The 20,252-nt window shown below is 41.7% G+C and overlaps 1 protein-coding gene across 1 annotated transcript in view; it reads right to left on the reverse strand.

Annotated features, from left to right (window-relative positions):
- The window catches only part of CNGB3 (cyclic nucleotide gated channel subunit beta 3), a 673,231-nt gene that overhangs the window by 366,877 nt on the left and 286,102 nt on the right, over nucleotides 1-20,252 (reverse strand). Inside the window, exons 5-6 of the mRNA XM_086918038.1 lie at nucleotides 16,315-16,365; nucleotides 665-751 (exon numbers count right to left, since the gene is read on the reverse strand). Coding sequence (XP_086774164.1) covers nucleotides 665-751; nucleotides 16,315-16,365 — 138 coding nt within the window. The remainder of the gene's footprint in view (nucleotides 1-664; nucleotides 752-16,314; nucleotides 16,366-20,252) is intronic.

Genomic DNA, 20,252 nt, shown 5'->3' on the forward strand with positions numbered 1-20,252 from the left:
GTAGGCATGATTAATGATAATTATACATTAAGCCAAAGCATGAAATAATAAAGAAAACAATATTCTTTATAGGGAACAACCTAAAGGCTAAGAATTGAGAAGACATAAATATAAAATGGTATCAATCCGTATGAAATGTGATTTTTTGATGTATCAATCTATGCAAAGAAGAGAACATAAGGCAATTGTAATATTGAGCACTATGATCTATATTCACAGTATTATTTGTGTTAAACGCTAAAAGTTTGATTAAAATCTTTTTAATATAGAATGACAAGGAGGTGAGTGTGTGAGAGATATTTATGTATACAAATGTAATGAATTGGGTTTTGTTGGTTAGTCATGTTTTTAACATTGTGTACACTATTGTAGATACCTGCCATTTCATGGGATAACATGTTGTATGACAAAGAAAGAAGATGAAAAAGTTATTGACAATATGAAATGACTAAATAAAATATATGCCTTTTTACCAAACACTGTTCAGAGCCTATTGCATATTCATGAGAGTCTTTAGGATGTACAGCGACTAATTGGGATGGTTAAACTGGGGTCTTTTTGTGTATATCATAATGTTAACCAATATATTACAAGAAATGTACATCTTCACAAACTTTGCATTTCGCATAATGAAAACACTGGCCTTTAACAAGTGCATGCTTACCTTTAACATTCTGTTTACTCTAAACACAGGTTTCACTCCAAAGACTACATATAACAGATCAAAAGGTAACGCTGATGCTACATCGAGCTGTAAAACAAACAAAGTGCAGTTAGTCCTTGTAAACTAATTATAACCTGTATATGATCTGCAAACAACATCAGATATTGCTTTACCTTGATAGAAGCATTTTATACCTGTAAACAAATATACACTATACCTATTAATATTTCTAGTCTTGTACAGTGCTCCATTGCTTTACCACTGGATTTACACTGTGTGCATACATGTGCAAACATTTACTATTACATTGACAGTAATCATGATGTATCAAAATTCCAGTGAATGTGACTGTTTTTCTGGGCCATACATAGATATTGTTGCGTGGATTGGCATGGTGTTAACATACATTTCATGAAGCAATGTGTCCCAAGATAAGGAGCAAAACAGCATTTCAAAATTCAGTTAAATAAAAAAAGGACTGAATTGAAGAAATCTAATTCGGACCCCTTTAAGCTTTCCAACTAAAGGCCCATATCTCTACTTCTACGTCTTAGTAAAGTCATAGAGACTTTAATGAATAAACAGCTTCTGATTTACTTGGAGGCCCATTCTCTTCTGGATCCCTTTCAGTCAGGTTTTCGAACCTCCTACAGCACAGGAACTCTTCTTTGATGAAGGTATTCCAGCTATGTTGGTACTATTCAACTTCTCTGCCGTATTTGACACAATCTCACACTCTATCCTGATCCAGAGACTCAGAGAGATCGGTGTCGGCGGAAAAAATGTAGGATGGCTTAAAACTTTTGTTTGAAACATGACTCAAACTGTGCTTATAGAATCCTTAAAATACCATTCCATGACCCTCGATAAGGGGGGCCGCAGGGCTCCTCATTGTCCCCCACACTCTTTAATATCTACGTGGCACCACTGGCTCAAGTGGTAAGATCCTGTGAGGCTGAAGTCATCTCTTATGCAGATGAGACTCAATTGATCGTCTCAATGGGACCCACTCCCCATCTAACAAAAGTAGATTAATCAAATGTATAAAGAAAATTGCTTCTTGGATGACATTGAATTGCCTACAACTAAACGGCAATAAGACAGAGATTCTGCTATGTGGTAAGACCCATGCACACTGGTCGGATGACTAATAGCCGATGGCCTCCGGAACAGGGCACGGCCCCCCACCATAAAAAGGTAGTGAAAAACCTGCCAATCCTGATAGATGTTAAGCTCTTCCTGAGGGAGTGAGTAGGCTCCACCTATGACACCTGCTTTGGGATCATGCGCCTGCTCAGGAGGACATTCCAATGGCTGCTGCTGCAAACCAGGAAAGCTCTTACTCAGGCATTTATTGTAAGCAACCTAGACTATGGGAACGCCCTCCTGGTTGTGGAAAATGAGGCACATCTGTCCAAGCTTCAGTTAGTGAAGAACACTCCTTCTGTGCCTACTTTAAAATCCCTACACTGGCTGCCGGCGTGCCTGGTTCACAAAATTCTAGTTAGGCAAGGGCCCTCTCTCCCTTCAAAAGAAATTGCAGCCATACCTGCCCACTGGCAACCTTAGGTCCAGAGGGCAACTTTTGCTATGCCCACACTGCATAGGCACGGCTAGATATGGTGGGCGATCTTTCTCATGTCTTGCTCCCACCACTGGAACAGACTGAAATTTCACAATTGGTCCTGCTCTGCCTTTACCAGTTTCAAATAAGTGCTCAAGACTTGGCTTTCAACTCCCTATTCTAACCCTGTCTTCTTGTTCATGCGCCAAAGCGCAGAGAGACCCCTTTGGGAGTGATTCCATTTCCACTCTACAAACACCATTAACATAACATAATTCAAGGAGTGAGTTCTAGAGCAGCATTTCAAGAAAACGATAAAGGTTTATTACAACATTTTTAAAGTACAATATATAATGCTGGGTTACACTAAACCAATTGCAATAAAGGACATCAATGCAGAATAATACAAACAATTACAAAAATCAAAGAAATACTAAATCCCAATTGTACAGCACAATCAATAAGAAATCGGACAGCATACATAGTAACATAGAAAAAGTCTCATACGTGTTCTGGCTCACCCCCAAATACTAGGGTTTAAACAAAAAGTCCCAATAGAAGAATATGAAAACTGTAGACTCACTGTAGTGTGAGGAAAGAAATACACTTTCGACAAATCAGAATACAGACTTTAAAATCGTCATTCAGCCCTACCACATCAAGAGTAACTCACTGGATGAATTTGGATTCAGTTCTTCTGACCTAATATCTGGTGGTAGCAGATTAAACTAGTTACATTCATAACCATGTCAAGTCAAAAGATTTATTTAGCGCACTACATACCCGGAGGGTCTCAAGGCGCTTGAAGAGGGAGGGGAATTACTTGTCGAATATCCAAGTTTTAAGTTGCTTTCTGAATGCTAGGTGGTTCTGAGTGAGACGAAGGTGAGTAGGGAGTGAGTTCCAGGTTTTAGCTGCGAGGTAGGAGAAGGATCTGCCTCCCATGGTGGTTTTGTTGATGCGAGGTACGGTAGCAAGGGCTTGGTTGGAGGATCGTAGCTGGCGGGAGGAGGTGTAGAAGGAAAGTCGTGTGTTGAGGCATTCTGGTCCAAGTTCGTAAAGTGCTTTGTGTGCGTGGGTTAGGAGGCGGAAAGTGATCCTCTTATTGACGGGAAGCCAGTGGAGGTTTTTCAGGTGACTAGAGATGTGGTCTTTACGCGGGATGTCTAGTATGAGTCTGGCTGATGCATTCTGGATGCGTTGGAGTTTTTTCTGGAGTTTTGCGGTGATACCGGTGTAAAGGGTGTTTCCGTAGTCCAGGCGGCTTGTAACCAGTGCATGGGTGACCGTTTTTCTGGTTTCGGTGGGGATCTAGCGAAATGTTTTTTTGAGCATGTGAAGAATGTTGAAGCAAGATGATGAAACGGCGTTGACTTGTCTGTTCATAGAGAGTGAGGAGTCGAGGATGACGCCCAGGTTCCGTGCGTGGTCCGTCGGGATGGGTGCTTTTCCAAGGGCCTTTGGCCACCAAGAGTCATCCCAGGAGGAGGGGAAGGTACCTAAGATAAGGACTTCTGTTTTGTCTGAGTTTAGTTTCAGACGGCTGTGCTTCATCCACTCGGCCACTTCTTTCATTCCTTCATGTAGGTTGGTTTTGGCGGTGTTAGGGTCTTTGGTGAGTGAGAGGATCAGTTGAGTGTCGTCGGCGTAGGAGATGATGTTGAGGTTGTGTTGGCGTGCGATGGCCGCAAGGGGGCTCATGTATACGTTGAAGAGGGTGGGGCTGAGTGAGGATCCTTGTGGTACGCCGCAGATGACTTCAGTGGCCTCTGACTTGAATGGTGGGAGGCGAACTCTCTGGGTTCTTCCGGTGAGGAACGAGGTGATCCATTCCAGTGCTTTTCCTCGGATTCCGATGTTTTTGAGGCGCTGTAGAAGGGTGCTATGGCAGACTGTGTCGAAGGCTGCGGAGAGGTCAAGGAGGATGAGGGCGACTGTGTCTCCGTTGTCCAGTAGAGTTCGAATGTCGTCTGTTGCTGCGATGAGGGCGGTCTCCGTGCTGTGTTTGGCTCGGAAGCCGGACTGTGAGGAGTCGAGGGATTTGTTGGTTTCGAGGAAGGCGGCGAGCTGGTTGTTGACAGCTTTCTCGATGACTTTGGCCGGGAATGGAAGGAGCGAGATGGGGCGGTAGTTTTTGAGTTCGGTGGGGTCCGCTGTGGGTTTTTTCAGGAGGGCGCTAAGTTCTGCGTGTTTCCAGCTTTCCGGGAAGGTGGCGGAGTTGAGGGAGCAGTTGATGACGTCTCGGAGGTGCGGTGCTATGATGGAGTCTGCTTTGTTGAAGATGTGGTGAGGGCAAGGGTCTGTGGGGGATCCTGAGTGGATGGAGTTCATCAGGCGGATGGTGTCCTCAGTGGAGATTGGGTTCCAGCTATTAAGGATGTTCACTGGGGGTGAGGGTCCTGCAGAAGGTTGGGTGGGTTGGTGTCTGGGTCGGTTGTCGAAGCTGTTGTGGATGTCTGCGATTTTGTTGTGGAAGAACGAAGCTAGGGAGTCGCAGAGGGCTTGAGAGGGGGTGATGTCGTTGGAGTTGGCTGAGGGGTTGGTAAATTCTTCGACGATGTTGAATAATTCCTTGCTGTTGTGAGCGTTGTTATCTAGTCGGTCTTTGAATGCGGCTTTCTTGGCAGACCGGATTAGTTGGTGGTGTATGCGGGTGGCGTTTTTGAAGGCGTCCCTAGTGCTGGGGTTTGGGTCTTTTTTCCAGGCCTTCTCGAGGGTGCGACAAAGTTTCTTCGATTTCTTAAGATCATGGTTGAACCAGGAGGCGTTTTTGCTGCCTAGTTTGAATAAATGTAACACCGCGTGCAAGCGGAAGGTCCTTGGACATTTTTGACCGTATAAACCCATGATAGAGGCCTTTTGTCAACAACAGTAATTTGTAAATAAACAAACCCATATCTTGCTTGACTGCGTGCAACAAAATTGTAAACAAAATGTGAACCTGATGAGATGGCCATTTTGAATAAGAAAGTGCAGGGGCCTGGCTGAGGCCAAGTTAGCATATACAAAGAAAACATACTTTAACTGGCCATAGTAGAATTGTTTCATCTGCAATAGTATCAGTTTATCACATGAAATCAAATGCAAATTAATACTCTGCACACTGGTAATAATGTACGTTTTTAACCCTTTGTATGCTGATGACGAACCCCAGCCGTCATGCACTACGGTGCTCGTGCGCTGATGACGGCTGGGGTTCGTCATGGCCCGCCCCTGTTCATTTGTTTACCGCACAGCGGCGGAAACGGGCCAGCAGCGAAGGGGTTAATCAACATACAAAACCCCAAAATTTGTATGGTGTTTGTGGCATAAGCGTGCTTCTTAAGACACCCCATTAAGGAATAAATCCACGAATAACAACGTCATACGTTTACTTGTATAAACATTAAAGTGTTGCTCTTGGTGAATCCCACAGGTTTTTCTGCTCGATTGTTGTCAATAAGAGCCTTCGATGATGCAGCCTGAACAAAGCCTCAAATCATAACAAAGAGGCCTGAAGGAATATTTTCTTCATCATTGTTAGTGTAATATTATGGATTAGATATGAGCTAAATAATTCATTACGTAGAGATTTTACAAATCAACGAATTATAATGGATTGCAACAATTTGATGGTTAATGTGGTGGCATCTGTCTTTTACTACGGAAAGGGGGAGCTTAGTCCCTCTTCCCCTCCCAGGAGATCCATCGCTGCTTAATATGAGCTGAGGGTTGCTGGTGGGGCCCTCTGGCACTTATTTTGGGGACGGGTACCTATTTTTCCTCATCAGACATTCTCTGCAAGCAGGAAAGAAAAAACATACAAAAGGGGGGAGGGGCGGAGGGTGCATAAGGAAGAGAAAGACAGAAAAGGCATGGCATAGGAAGAAAGGAGGAATCTTCCCAAATGAGATAACGGGTCAGGGAGTATCTGATAGTGGATGGAAGAGTCGTGAGGTCGATTCAAGACTATGGGTCATATGTATTAAAGGGTTTTACCCATTCTGTGTCTATGGGAAAATGTGTTCATACATTTGGCCCTAAGCCCCTTTAGCAATCCGATTGATCCCATCAACCCAGCTCCAACCGAGCAACCCTTTCACCTCACAATGTCCCTGTGGGCCTAATGAGTAGCTGAGGTGAGTTCAAAGGAGAAAAAAAGCTGCTCTGGGTCTTAATTTATTGTGTAATATGGATGTTGAGAGCTATGGCAGGCATTTCCTACTATCAAATCACGAGGCCTAAAACCCCTCACTCTGCTGTGCACCACCCATGGTCTTCCAAGAAGCCAGTTTATGTGATATTAGTGCAAGTTCTGTGTTCCTCTCTTTGTGCTGCAACATGGCTTCCTTATCCCCATCATATAGTCCTAAATTCCCTACATTTACTCTTTATCCAGGCCCCAGAAGCTTCACCATGTGATAAAGTCATTTTGGGCTCTAACAAGGTCTGGGGTTTGGAAGCAAAGAGGCAATACATCTGACAGGAAACAAGCCCTTTGCATATTTGTATGCAGCAGTGGAGCAATAACAGAGTCCTCTCATTACAACCTTAGAGGCCTACAACCCTTCGACTCGCTTGCCATGCACCCATATTCCTCATATCCACCGACACCTTATAATGTCCTTGCAGGCCTTGTTAGTGGCTGAGTTGATGTTGCATACCAGGAATGTGATGAATACACAAGCACGCACCAGGCACACATTCATAAAAAACGTATGGCAGCCATGTCATGATTCAGTTTGCAGCCTACAACTTCCTTTGAAAGACTGTTCAACAACATACTAGTGTGCCACACAACCCATTTAATTTCTACCAATGTATCAGTGACCTGGTTACAATAAATATTTCACTGCAGAATTTCAGATTTCACATTCTGTCATGGTTTGACAGCCTTGTGCAGTCTGCTAAAGGCAACAGCTGTCCTACAATACTTGTTGATGCTCCTTCAGGGGAAATGGTGTCTTGATGATTTTTGATAAACATTCAATCTTTGTGAAGGTGACCATCCTTCGGTTGCTTCATGACTCAACTTTCCACCTGCCCCACTTGAACAACTGATAGAAAATGGATTTAATTGGTTATGGATATGTGACTCTGCCGGTAAAGACAACTTTTCCTTTTGGGTATATGAGTGGTGGACATTTTGTTCTGCATGGTAAAAAAAGGGATGACCTTCTAGGACAGCCTCTTAGTATTAAGCACAGTTTGGGGATGCAGCATCTCATGAGGGATCCCAGCAATTGTTAACCGAGGGCAGCACCAATCTTCTCCGTCATTCTTCTCTGCAGTGTGGACTCTACTAAGCTTCGGGGATTCCAGCCATGTCTTGGGTACAACAGGTAACATTTGTGGCAATTGGACATGTGTGGAAGGAGTATAGTGCAGTTAAGTGAATTAACTTTTTGCCATTTTTAGCACAGTGAGTTCTTTGAGGGTACAAATAATGTAGTAAAGTATTGCTCTGCCTTTGTGATTTTATTGGAGAGCTAGGTGTTGCACAATTCTAAAGCAATCAAAAATGTGAGGGAAATCAATGTTTTGCTATACACGCTTTTAATCAAGGACTAGCCAACAATGCAGAACACCACAACTTTCTGTGAATATTAGTGAAGGTGGAGATGTGTACAATATTCAGTTCATGGTCAATGGGGATAACGTCTCTTTACGTTTCAGGGTGTTTTGACAATGGAAATATAGCAAATGCGACAAATCACGAGCATCATTGTTGACATGTCCTAGTTTATGTAGGGGCAATTTTACTGGCCTGTGTGACAGGACAATTGATGATTTCTATAATGGGCCAAAAGAAGACAATGAAATGTCTCATATATATTATCTGCGGTTTACGAGGGGCAATATTTGTTTCATTTCGAAGGCAGATGTATGTATTCCTGTCCCATGGCACATGTGTGTCTAAATCCCTACTCCTATTGCACATGTTCATAATTATCAATTGAAGTACTGTATATCACTGGGATAACTGTATGGTTTATGAAGGATATTTTTCAGGTTGATCACTTTCGTTTCCTACCAAACAGAGTGCCATTTCCTGCATAGCACTGTATAATATCATACCTCAGGCACTAGGGAGCCCATCATAACTGTATCTTTGCAATAGTTTCTCTAAGAAATACTGTTTAAAAAATAGTATGGTGATCTTACCTCTTTTTGAGTGAATAAATATCCATCTCCAAGACCCAGCACAGCAGCTTTTTTTTTAGGTCTTCCTGGTCTATGCCATTCGGGACTTCTGATTGGTCGAATTGCATGTTACATTGAGTGCAATTTCATCAAACCAAAGAAAACCATGTTCCAACTGCCGCCAGGCCGGAGGCAGGCACAGAGACTGAAAGCAATGCAGCAGCTAGTGTCAAGTTAGTCATGTGACTGAACCCAACTCGGCTGCTGCAATGGAAATAGATTGAGCCAGTAACCCTTAAGGTAATGCTGAAACTACATTTCATGGCTCCTTGATGGACCTAAAGGATCATGTTGCTTTGTTTTCACCTTTTCATTCCTACAAGCATTTTTCAAACTCCTGCTGCAAACAGTTTTGGTTATTAGATAAAAAGTAACTAAGGAAGCAGCCTGACATTTTGAAAAACCAAAGCTTGCAGCACCACTGGGACTACAGGCAGTGATGGACAAACATTTGTATCCACAGATGTATAACTTGTGCATGATGTAAAATATCCTACTTGCTCACAGAATTTTCCTTACTCATGGAAGTAGAAACTTATTGGCCTGCCTATTCACTCTCTCAATTTGCTACTGTAATTGAGGTCACTTTGCATTATTCCATCTACTTCTTAGGAACAGTTGCAGTTTAAGTATGCATAAACTACTCACATGGGTCCCAATTAACGGACCTTCTGTGCAACTATATTTCATGTAGGAGCCCAAAAATACTTACTGCAACAGCTAAAAATAGATCATCTTTCACAGAATCAGAGCTGCCGCTGGTTATGATCACAGATGAATCTTACCAGTGGCGGCTCCTTTTCTAATGCGGAGGGGCATCGCCCCACTGCCTTTATGCACCAAAAGAAAGAAAAAAATGAAATGATAAGAACGAAATATTATCTTTTTATTTTATCCACCTGCGGCGGAAGCTGGCGTGGGGGGGCGGGGGGGGGGGGGGGGCGTGGCGCGGCTGAAGAGCAGGAGAGAAGGGTAGAACCCTACAAATTGCTCAATGACAGTTGAGTTGGCCCTCTAAGGCTGCCCAACACAGTTATGCGCCCTTCCCCTCTTCTCCATGCAGGCTGCAGGGCCCTGCATAGAGAACATGCTCACCCCTTTAGCCCCTGGCTGAGCAATCACAACGTTGCACTGCAGCATTGTGATTTGCTGCGGGGAGCGTGGGAGCCCTCACGCTTCCTGCTTCCTGTTTCCCCAAAGAAAGATGAGGTTGCGGCAGCTGGCGAGCCAGTCAGGCAGGAGGTAAGTGGTTTTTGTACCAATACATCCCCGCCCACTCCTCCCCCCCCACCTGCTCGACTGCGGGTGGGAGGTAGGAGCCAAGACCGAATCTTACAACTCTAAAAAGCTGCCCTTGGGTCGGATATATTTTCTGCAGTCTGCAGTAAAATAACGGAGTGCTCGGAATTCCTAGGGGGGAGTCATTCCTGGTACTGGGACATCTACAGCATTGGTATTTTGTTGGTATCCATGAAATTATTTCAATGACATTCGTTCCAATACTAACGGCATTCTTAAAGTTACTACAGGAAAAGCTGTACTTTTGCTGTGGGAGGGTGCCTCAAACTCTTCCATGTTTCTTGGAAGGCTATGGCGGAAAGAAAAAAAACCGAGAGAAGAATATATAAATGCACATCCTCTAACCTTGAACGGTGCCTCTGAGTTGTATGCCTGTCACAGTGTGCAAGTGGAGGAAAGGAGAAACGAGTGTATGTATAAAAATTACCAATGATCTTAGCTTTCCTGACGTTCTGGGGAATTTTTTGAATTAAATAAATGTAGTAAATTTGTAGGTGTAACATGTAAATAATAAAACATTTTGCTCGGGCATTGAAAATTAGGGTTGATTCTATTTCTGGCCAGACAATTAATCTTTGTAGCTCTGGGAAAAAGGCTTCTGTTGAAAAGCATCCACAGAAATGCTAATTTCAGAACAGAAAGTAGAGCCTCTTAAAAAGCGGCCCTCAAATAGATGTTGTATATGGAATAGCTAAAATGACTTTGAGAAAAGGGAAGTTGTTGTTGTCTGTGTATGACTGTTACTGAGATATTTTCCTGAAAAATGCTTACGACATTCTGGCCCAAATTGCTGCTGTGCCTTCATAATGTTGGATATATTTACATCCATCCTATGAGGCACAGAATTTCTTGTTTAGCATTAAAATTATAATTGGTCATAAACTGTTAATAGCCAGGCTTAACTGCTGTTCCATTAGCTTTCCAATCTGATAAGCAGTGCTCAGGGAGTGAATGAATAAAGATGCAATTTGCATTTAATTATGTAGACAGGCATTTTGGAAAGTGCATGGAATGATCAGCATGTTTGTACAATCCGAGGACACACAGTTCCTTTCAAATCTCAAATAAGTAATATTTTCTGCATTCGAGTTAGTTGCCCACTTTGAGCAGGACTAATAGAAAACGAATATTGATTCAAAGCTCCAAAACTATCAATGTGTACAAAAAAAAACTTTGAGGTCCCACTTAATTAAAATATACAAATTGAGGATTTTTTTTTATTACACTAGTGCTTGCTCATTTATCATTGGTGCTTGGCAATTTTGTACTGACATCTGGTTTGAGTGCATGGTGTTAGCTGGTATATTTCACTGTTAACACAGGACAAGGATTGGTGAACAATTGCACATTAGTGCAAAATTGCCTGAAGCCAATGCAAACCTTGAAATGTGGCCGTCTAAGGGCCTGAATATGACTTTGGCGGTCCTGGAGCGGGATGCCATGCCAACGACCCGCTCCAGGACCACCAGAACTGTCCGCCCACCGAATTACGAGGTAATATCCGGCAGGCAGTCCTGCAGCAGATTGCCCACGGAGCTACCTTTTAAAGGCTCATAGGAGAGCCTTAGAAAGGCAGCAAGTGGGCCAGCCACAGCACGTTCCAGTACGGCATGGACTGTAATCCTCTGCATGCACCCCCAATGCACTGGGGAAAGCTGGGGCCCTGAAGGGCCCCCCTTCCAGCAGTAACATGGAGGTAAAACCTCCTTGACACCGCTGGGAGTGAGGAAAGCCATAATATGCTTGGCGGTTCCTCAGGGCACCACCAAGCATATTGCTGCCCTCAGACTGCTACGGGACCGCCAGGGAATGTGGTATCCTGGCGGTTGCGGAGGTCTAGTGGCGATTCGCGGCGGTCATGTGGCAGTTCGACCGCTGCAGTTTTAATACTGCAGGTGGTCCCGCAGTGTGGCAAGTGTCGGACCACCACCACGACTACGATGGTAATGAGGTCATAAGTATTTTAGGATGTAGACTTTCAGATTCACTATAGAGTTGGTGCAAAGTAATTTGGTGCACAAAGAGGACTTTACTAACAAGTAACACATAATCGTTTACCAAACCAAAGTTTCATGAACAGGCTAAGGACTTAAGGGCACATGCATCAAGCAAAGGAATTGCGATTCCTTAATAGTGATTATTAAGGAATCGCTATTAAGAACTCGCAATTCCTTATGGATGTAGGAATTCCCTTATAGCGAATCGCAAATTGCAATTCACTATTAGGGAATGCCTTCCCATTAATTCCAACGGGTATGCCCATAGGAATGAATGGGACAGCATTCGCAAATTGCGATTACCATTTAGGTAATCGCAAATTACGAATGCAATTTCAATGATGCTATGGGGCCAAAAGGTCACCCTGATGCACCCCCAAATATGGTATGTGTGCACACGTGGTGCACACACATGCCCAAAGGGCATGTGTATGCATCACATGGCACTTAGAAAAATGCAATTTTGTGCATTTTTCCAAGGATTTGCAAATTAACATCAACTTGAAGTTGATGTTAATTTGAGAATCTTTAATGCAAAGTCGCATTCTGAGAATGCTTCTTGCATTGCATTTAGGGAATCGCACATTGCGATTCCCTAACTGCATTAGCAAAATAGGTAATTGTAAATTACCTATTTTGTGAACCATTTTGGGTCAAATATGCCCGTTTGCGACTGATAAATAGCTTGATATATGAGCCCCACAGAGCTCAATTCACCAACTTTTATTGCACCATAATTCAATGTAGGTGCATAAAATGTGGAACTTCCAAACCCCAATTTCTGGTTCAGAGAACACGTTTTTGGGGGGTTGTGCAGACCAAAATCTTCACTTCCAACATAGGGCAGTCCACCAGTATGGCAGATTTTCTGCAGTCAAAATCTTATGGGCTGTCAGTGGAATAAGTGCAGGTTAGGCAAATGAGTGCATGTCAGAATATTGATAACAAAAATACTGTCTGCCATACATTTTGCAGCCTAAATATTGTCTACAATAATATTTTTCCCTTGGTTGTAGATTCTCTTTTTTAACTCTTGTGGAGCGATATTCCTGTAAAAGATGTGTTAAACTATTACGTTTCATGAAGGTTTTTCCAGTGGAGAAAAAAAACTATTGACATAATACTTACACAGAACTGCCCATTCCCAAACGTAACTATGGAGGGGGATGAGAACGCATGGAAAGGTGTGATTTGTGGACATTTCTATGCATATTTGTGGATTTTTGTAACTCCCCTTAGGTCGCAAATGTATTTAAATGATGAAAAAAACAAATACATCTCTGACCTTCAAAACTTTATTTACGAATCTAGCCAAAAGAGAGTGTAAGCTTTATGTTAAGAGACGCCACATTTATGGCAGTGACTATGGCCGGGTCTGTGTAAAATGAGGCACTTTAATTGAATTGAAGTGTTTCAAAATTAGTCTTCGTCTTAACAATATCTTGATGAATAAATAGTCTTGCTCTCTTCGTTCATGCTCACATAAGCAATTCTGCATCAACACGCTGCAGTGCTTTTATTCCAGTGCACCCAGGGCGTATCATGAGCCCATTCTAAACCTGCATCCCTGCCCCTAGTTTTAAAAACGATTGAGCCCTTTACAATCTAAACACGAGATTTTCAGGCAGTGCAGCGCAGCAAGGGAAAGGGCAGGAAGGCATCATATTTAAAAGAATACAGTGTATTCCTGCTTTTTCTCCTGCACTGGTGCCATTTTGCCTGTCGAGCGCCCTAGCACCATGGTACAAGGGTGTCTGGATTGCAAGGTGGATTAGTTTTGTGCAGGAAGGGGCACCTTCCTGCATAAAAACAATCCCGAGGCATTTGTCCCTTTCTATGCGTGCTGTAAAATGCAGCACACATAGAAAGAGGAAAAACATTGAGAAATAAACATATTTCTCCTTGTCACTCCTCACCTAGGGAGGCATAGTTTTTTTTACGCATTCCCAGGTCTACAACTTCTGGTAAATCAGGGAATGCATCAAAATCCATGGATGTTGTGTGGGAACGTCCCCTCTCCAGCCATTGAACACCTCCCTGGCACAGAGTTAGGCAACATCATGATTTGTGCTGCGTTGCTTTACTTGAGATGTATGAAGCCACTCAGGGCCACGCGTGGCGCCATAAATCTAATTTTTGAGTTGCGTTGCTCTTGCACCGTGTGGCATGGTGCAAGAACAATGCAACAGGTCTCGTAGGTATGCCCCAGCTCAGCAAATTAGTATGTAAGCTGGGACAGCACAGCTCAGGAGCATGCAGTTTTGATTGCCGCTCTGCGTTTGAAAAGGTGTGATGCCAGGAAATATGCACTAGATCAGAGCTTTTTTAGCATTTAGATTTCTGTAGACCTCCACTTAATCATTACTAGAACCTGGCAAACCCCACTGAATCATTATTGGAATCTGGAGACACCCACTGAGTCATTACTGGAAACCAGGGAACCTCGTATAGGCATTTTCGATGATTTGAACTGCTAAATTCCAGAAACAAGTATTTCACAAACAAATAAACACATGATGACATTTCTTTGTTAATTCACAAAAAAATATGAAAAGAATCAACATTTTAAACGGAAGGTTGTAGCATCCACTTAAATAAATTCACCATTGATAACATCACTTTGGTTAAAACCCCCCCTACTGATGGGGGAACTGCACGGAACTGGAATAAAGTAGACAAAGTCCTATTATTTAATACTTTAGCCAATACTGTCCTGCCAATCAACTATCCGTCAACCTTAGCGATGAGAGCCTAACAACCTGGCTATCAGCTGACAGCAACAAACATGCACCCCAAAGCTCAGAGATGGTTCTTTGACGATCTTAAAGATCAGAACGAGCTCTCTGGCAACTTGAAAGGAGGTGGAGACGCAACTACCAATCAGAGGACAAACAGACCTTCTTAGAAGCGATGGAAAATTACAAAAAATCTATTTTGGTCACTAAAGCTTCCTATTCGGCTCTCAAGCACCTTCTGTCCACTCCCTCTTTTACACTGAAGCGCCTGGGCGGCGCCAGGTTCGCGTCCTAGCTCCTAGATATTGGAATGTTCTACCTGTCGAAATCCGCTCCTGCACTGATCTTCTGAGATTTAGGACGCTCCTTAAAACCTGGCTGTTCAGACTATCTTACGAGTAAATCCCCTGGGCCTTAGCACCTCTTTATGTAGTGCCATGAAATCAATCTGGTGTACGTGCGATTTATACAATTAATTGAGTCCACCCATCATCTATACTAGGCATGGGCGGATTTTGCGGATTGGCAATCCGCAAATTTGCGGATTTGCGAATTTGCGGATTGCAAAAATCCGCAAAATCCGCGAACCCTCCCGGATTTTTTTTTTGTGTTCGCACGGGTTTCTGCAAGTTCGCGAGGGTTTTGTACAATTTCGCAAATTGCGAAATTGTACAAAACGCTTGCGAACTTGCAGAAACCCGTGCGAACACAATGTGCCCAGTAGGGTATGTGCCTCTTGTGTGTAAAAGGTCAGAGAAAGATCAGTTCAGCAGATGAAGAGAAAGAAGCTCCTGGTCACAGGAACAGCACGGGTATTGCGCTCGTGAAAGTCAAGGATGCAAAGTCTATCCAGCATCACAGCTGATTTTCCACGGTAGATTTGGGAAGAAGGCACACCTGTCCAGCCTCGACGACACTCACGATTGTTTTTGGGCTAATGAATGAGTCACTGAATTTGAGCATCAACTAGTTCGAGCGACCATGTGTGTGTTACTATGCAATCGCCCCGAAGGGCGCAGGGGTCCCTTGAGTGGTCCATCAGCTGATTTTCCACAGTAGATTTGGGAAGAAAGCAGACCGTGCCCAGCCTACTCATGCAACTATTTTACAATGGCGCCAGCAAGCTGCCAGCGCCGGTGTAAAATAGTTACAAAGTTAGCTTGCACAGGAAGCACTCAGATAAAATAAAGCAGCACCTGCTTCGTTTTATCTAGTGGTTCCTGTGCCAGCTAACTTTGTAACTATTTTACAACGGCACTGGCAGCTTGCTGGCGCCATTGTAAAATAGTTACATGAGTGGGGGTTCAACTTTTGAACCCGTTACGTCTGCGGATTTTTTTTTGCGGATTTTGCGGGCAATCCGCAAAATTCACGGATTGCGGATTTCCCAACAATCCGCAAAATCCGCGGGCGTAACGGATTTCCCGCTCACCCCTAATCTATACTATACCATGTTTAATGTACTTGCACTATTCCCACAAATCAGAAGATACTAAGTCAATTTTTAGCCTGCAATTTAAAAAAAAATCACATTTACAGAAAGTTTAAACTTTTTCAATTGTACATTTTGTTTTTTTATTTATATAAATGTTATTAGTCAGTTAACATTATTTAATTTTCTAAGCAGTCATAGACCCACTCAGTAGGCTTGGCGGGCACACAGGGATCCTTGGATCACTGGATAAGAGCCACTGTACTAGGTCATGGAGATACTGAGTTAGTGCATGTGCTGCATACAGTGGGTTTTCTTGCAAAAATGTAAGCACAACGCCCTTCTGCGCATGTGTGCCTGTATGCTGCCACAGAATGAAATAAGAATGTAGTGCCAGAAAGCCATCAGACACAAAGAACCTAGAATTTAGACATACCAACCTGACACTTTGCAGAGCTCCAATAGTTTTTCTTCATTTCTTTTCTGTCAGTCTAAAGAAAACGATATCAAAATAGAGGTAAGAGAAATTAGATTTCATTCTGAATTTGAGAAAGAGGCAAACACGTCAGAAAGGTTATACATTACAAATTGACAGAATGTGTGCCAGCTCTTTCTTAACCATCCAGAAACGCTTGATGCACACGTTTGACGTGTATCTTTTTTGAGTTCGACATTAATCATACAAGTTTAACAGGGAGGAACATGAATTTGCCACACCTGCACCACAGGCTGTATGTGCAAACATTATGTTAGAAGAAGGGAGATGCATTGTTTAGATTCAAAAGCACTAATTAGCATATTATTATCACCTGAAGACGCATAAAAGCTGAAGTTGCCTTCACACAACCTACTCACTGAATTATGACTATGAGAACAAATGTGCACTTTGCACTCGTCTAGAAAAATGGCAGAGAGTAAAAGTTGATGAGCCAGCACCATAAAAGTGTTCTTAACTAGGGTGAAACAGTAGGATTAATAAACTAGAGAATTTAAGACGTTTAAGTAACTGAGTACCTATATTCTACACTTTGATGATAACTTGGCATTGCTATTTTACTTCGGTTCACCAACATATTATCAAAACCATAAATACCGTGCTACCAAAATATTGTGTGAAAAATATTGACGAAAAAATATATTGTTTTCTATACATACAAAGGTAACTACAAAAATATGTTTTAAAGTTTATTGAACACTAATATCGACACAAAACATATACAAAAATATTGTTCTTTAATATATCTATATACATACATATATATATATAAATATATATACTGTCCGTATATAAGAATAAATGAACGTGAAACATACAAAACTTGTTATATAAGGCATATCTGCAAATTATGAAAATCTATGAAATTGTTTAATATAATTTTAACAGGTTAAGAATATTAATTGTTGAATTTTGTCCTATTTATATGATCGGATATAAAGTTTTACAATTTTAAATGGACCCGATTTTTTACTGTTCAGACATGAAATTAGTTTTTTAAGCATTTTTTAACAAATGTTTTTTAACTAATTGTGGGAATCATGTTTTAGAACTTAAATTAAGTGAAAACCTTGTCCATTTGCCCTGTGTTCCTAATGGTGTGAAAACTGCCGACAGATACCCAAATTCATAAAATAAAGGAAAAATATGAAACTGCACAATGGCGAAAGTGAAATGGGACCTAGCCACACTTGCACTTTATTATTTTATTATTTTAGCACTTGTAAGCACTTTAAGTTCAAATACACCAAGAGGGTGATTCATGGGTTGTTCCAGGGGAGAAGCACACCGTAACAAGGCTTAGAAGAGAATTAAACACATGTAAATGTGATCATTATACAACAGTTGCAATCTATAAATGAGAATGGAAAATAGGGGGATAGTGGCGTATACATATATATCAAATATCTACGCACTCAAAAGTTGAATTTCGATTTTGTGTATTTAAACAAAGCATTGCAAAAATAGAAAAATGTATTTTACATGTATTTTTTCTAACTGTTTTTGAAATATCAGTCTATTTTTAAGCTATGAAATGTATTTATTGTTTTACACAATTATTAACAATTCCCCCATTATGCATTTTCAGTAATGTTTCATTTAGATTGCACAATGTATTTTACGTATATTTTTCAAAAACAAAACATGGAAATAATTTTGAAATGAAAGGAGCTGGTAGATAAGAAAAAACAGACTCCTAAAATGTGTGAATAACTCTTCTATGTTGAATATTGGGCACTTGCACTTTAAAAGGAATGGTGCTTCACTAACGTGTTGTCATGTGATCAAGGCAGGGATCTGCCGAAACGCGTCGTGAGGACTGGTGGTGTTAAATAGAAAATAAACCGAAACTGCACCAAGTTGGGTCTGCCTTGCTTTCTTTACTAACCCTGCTGGAGTTGGTGGTTGGAGCGAGTAACATTGGGAAAAAAAAAATATATATATATATATATATATAGTTTCATTTAGTAAATAATATATATTTTAACTTGTAACATTAATATAATGTTTAAATATGTTTAAATAGTATTGAAAGATGTATATAAATACATACTTATTTAAACACAAACACATATATGTATGTGTATAGTTATGTACAGATATAAAATCTAAAACAAAAATTATGACTATTCATTTTAATTTATAGTATTATTTTCATTTTTTTGTCTTTACTAATGTAACAGGTAACATCTTGCCTGACAAAGAAGTGGTTCGCTTCTCCTTCTTCGCCGCCGAGGCTGTGGTGGAAGTGGTTGGAGTTTTGCCTGCGAGATATATATATATATATATATATATATATATATATATATATATATATATATATATATATATATATATATATATATATATATATATATATATATATATATATATACATATAAAAATAAAAACTATAACAAATAAACTGAAAAAAATGTAAAAAATATTGGCAAATTTTATTATACATAGAGGGGCTCATTAAGATGTTGGGCGGAAAGCCTCCATTCGACAGTCTGAATCTTCCCTACTGCTTTGGAACCCTTCTGACCAACTTGGTTGGTGTACATTCTGACCGCCCGATTATGATGTTCAGTTCCGACAGACTTGCAGAGTATTCCTGTTGGTCGGAACCACAACGTAACCCCCTATGGACGGTGTTTCCACCATCGGGATTACGATGCCGGTTTCCAACATCCTTTCCGTGCCGGCCTTTCCGACATGGAAAGGCTGTCGGAAAGTGACTTTTGGGGCCCCTGCGACCTATGGTTGTTGGCTGAGGGGTTACCTGAGGTACCCCACTGTAAAACCACCCTGAACTGTGTGGCAGGCACCCTGGGGTGCCTACGACAGGGTGCAGCATGTTACACACACACCACTTTACCCCATTGGAGCCTGTGATACGGACAGGTAGTCGGTAGGACCAGAATCCGTAATAAGGCGTAAAAAGTAAACAATAAAAATATCTATAAAATAAATTTACTAATTGACAAAATATAAAATGAACTACACAGACACATAGTAAAAATATATTTAACAATATTAACTATTACATTTTAGAAATAATAACTATACTATTCCCACTTCAGTTGGTGCAACAGCAGGGAAAATGTTGGACTCAGAGGGGGTAATATTTACTCAGTAGAGAAAGCTTTAGACTCAGGAGGTGAAATTTACTATTCCCACTCCAGTCCGTGCAACAGTATGGAAAGCATTGGACTTACGAGGGGTAAAATTTACTATTCCACTCTAGTCAGTGCAGCAGTAGGGAAAGCGTTGGACTGCATAAAGGTAGATTTGACTATTCCCACACCAGTCCGTGGAACAGTATGGAAATCATTGCACACAGGAGGGGTAAAATTACTAATCCCACTCCAGTCGGTGCAATATTAGGTTAAGCGGTGTACTACACAAAGGTAGATTTTACTATTCCATCAGTAGGGAAGGTATTGGACTCAAGAGTCCTAAAGTCCTACAGTCTTCTCCTTTAACAGATGATGTGCCCTTCCCTATAACTTTGCCACATGCTAGACTAGAGTCTGGGCAAAGATCCTCCCCACAGGCCTCAACAGGCTTACACCGAGCCCCCGTCACCACTCGCTTTTACCCCACTCCTTCCTCCCCTCCCTCAACACTCAGATTTAGCTGCCCGCCTTGATGATAGATCTCTACAGTTACACCTTCTCACCTCTGAGCTACATGACCTGAAAACCCTCTCAAATTATCTCTTCCCCATGAACAGCTCTCTCCTCACCTCTGCAAATTGGCCTAGAGGGTCCACTAGGGACAGTGACCACATGGATCAGCCTTTAGCCCCCTCCACCCCAAAATCCATTCCCCTACCCAACGCCCCCTCCAGCCACAGAGCATTTGAGTCCAACCCTGTGTCCATTGATCTCCTTGACT

The sequence above is a fragment of the Lissotriton vulgaris genome, chromosome 4_1 (genome assembly GCF_964263255.1).
Source record: "Lissotriton vulgaris chromosome 4_1, aLisVul1.2, whole genome shotgun sequence".
NCBI lineage: Eukaryota > Metazoa > Chordata > Amphibia > Caudata > Salamandridae > Lissotriton > Lissotriton vulgaris.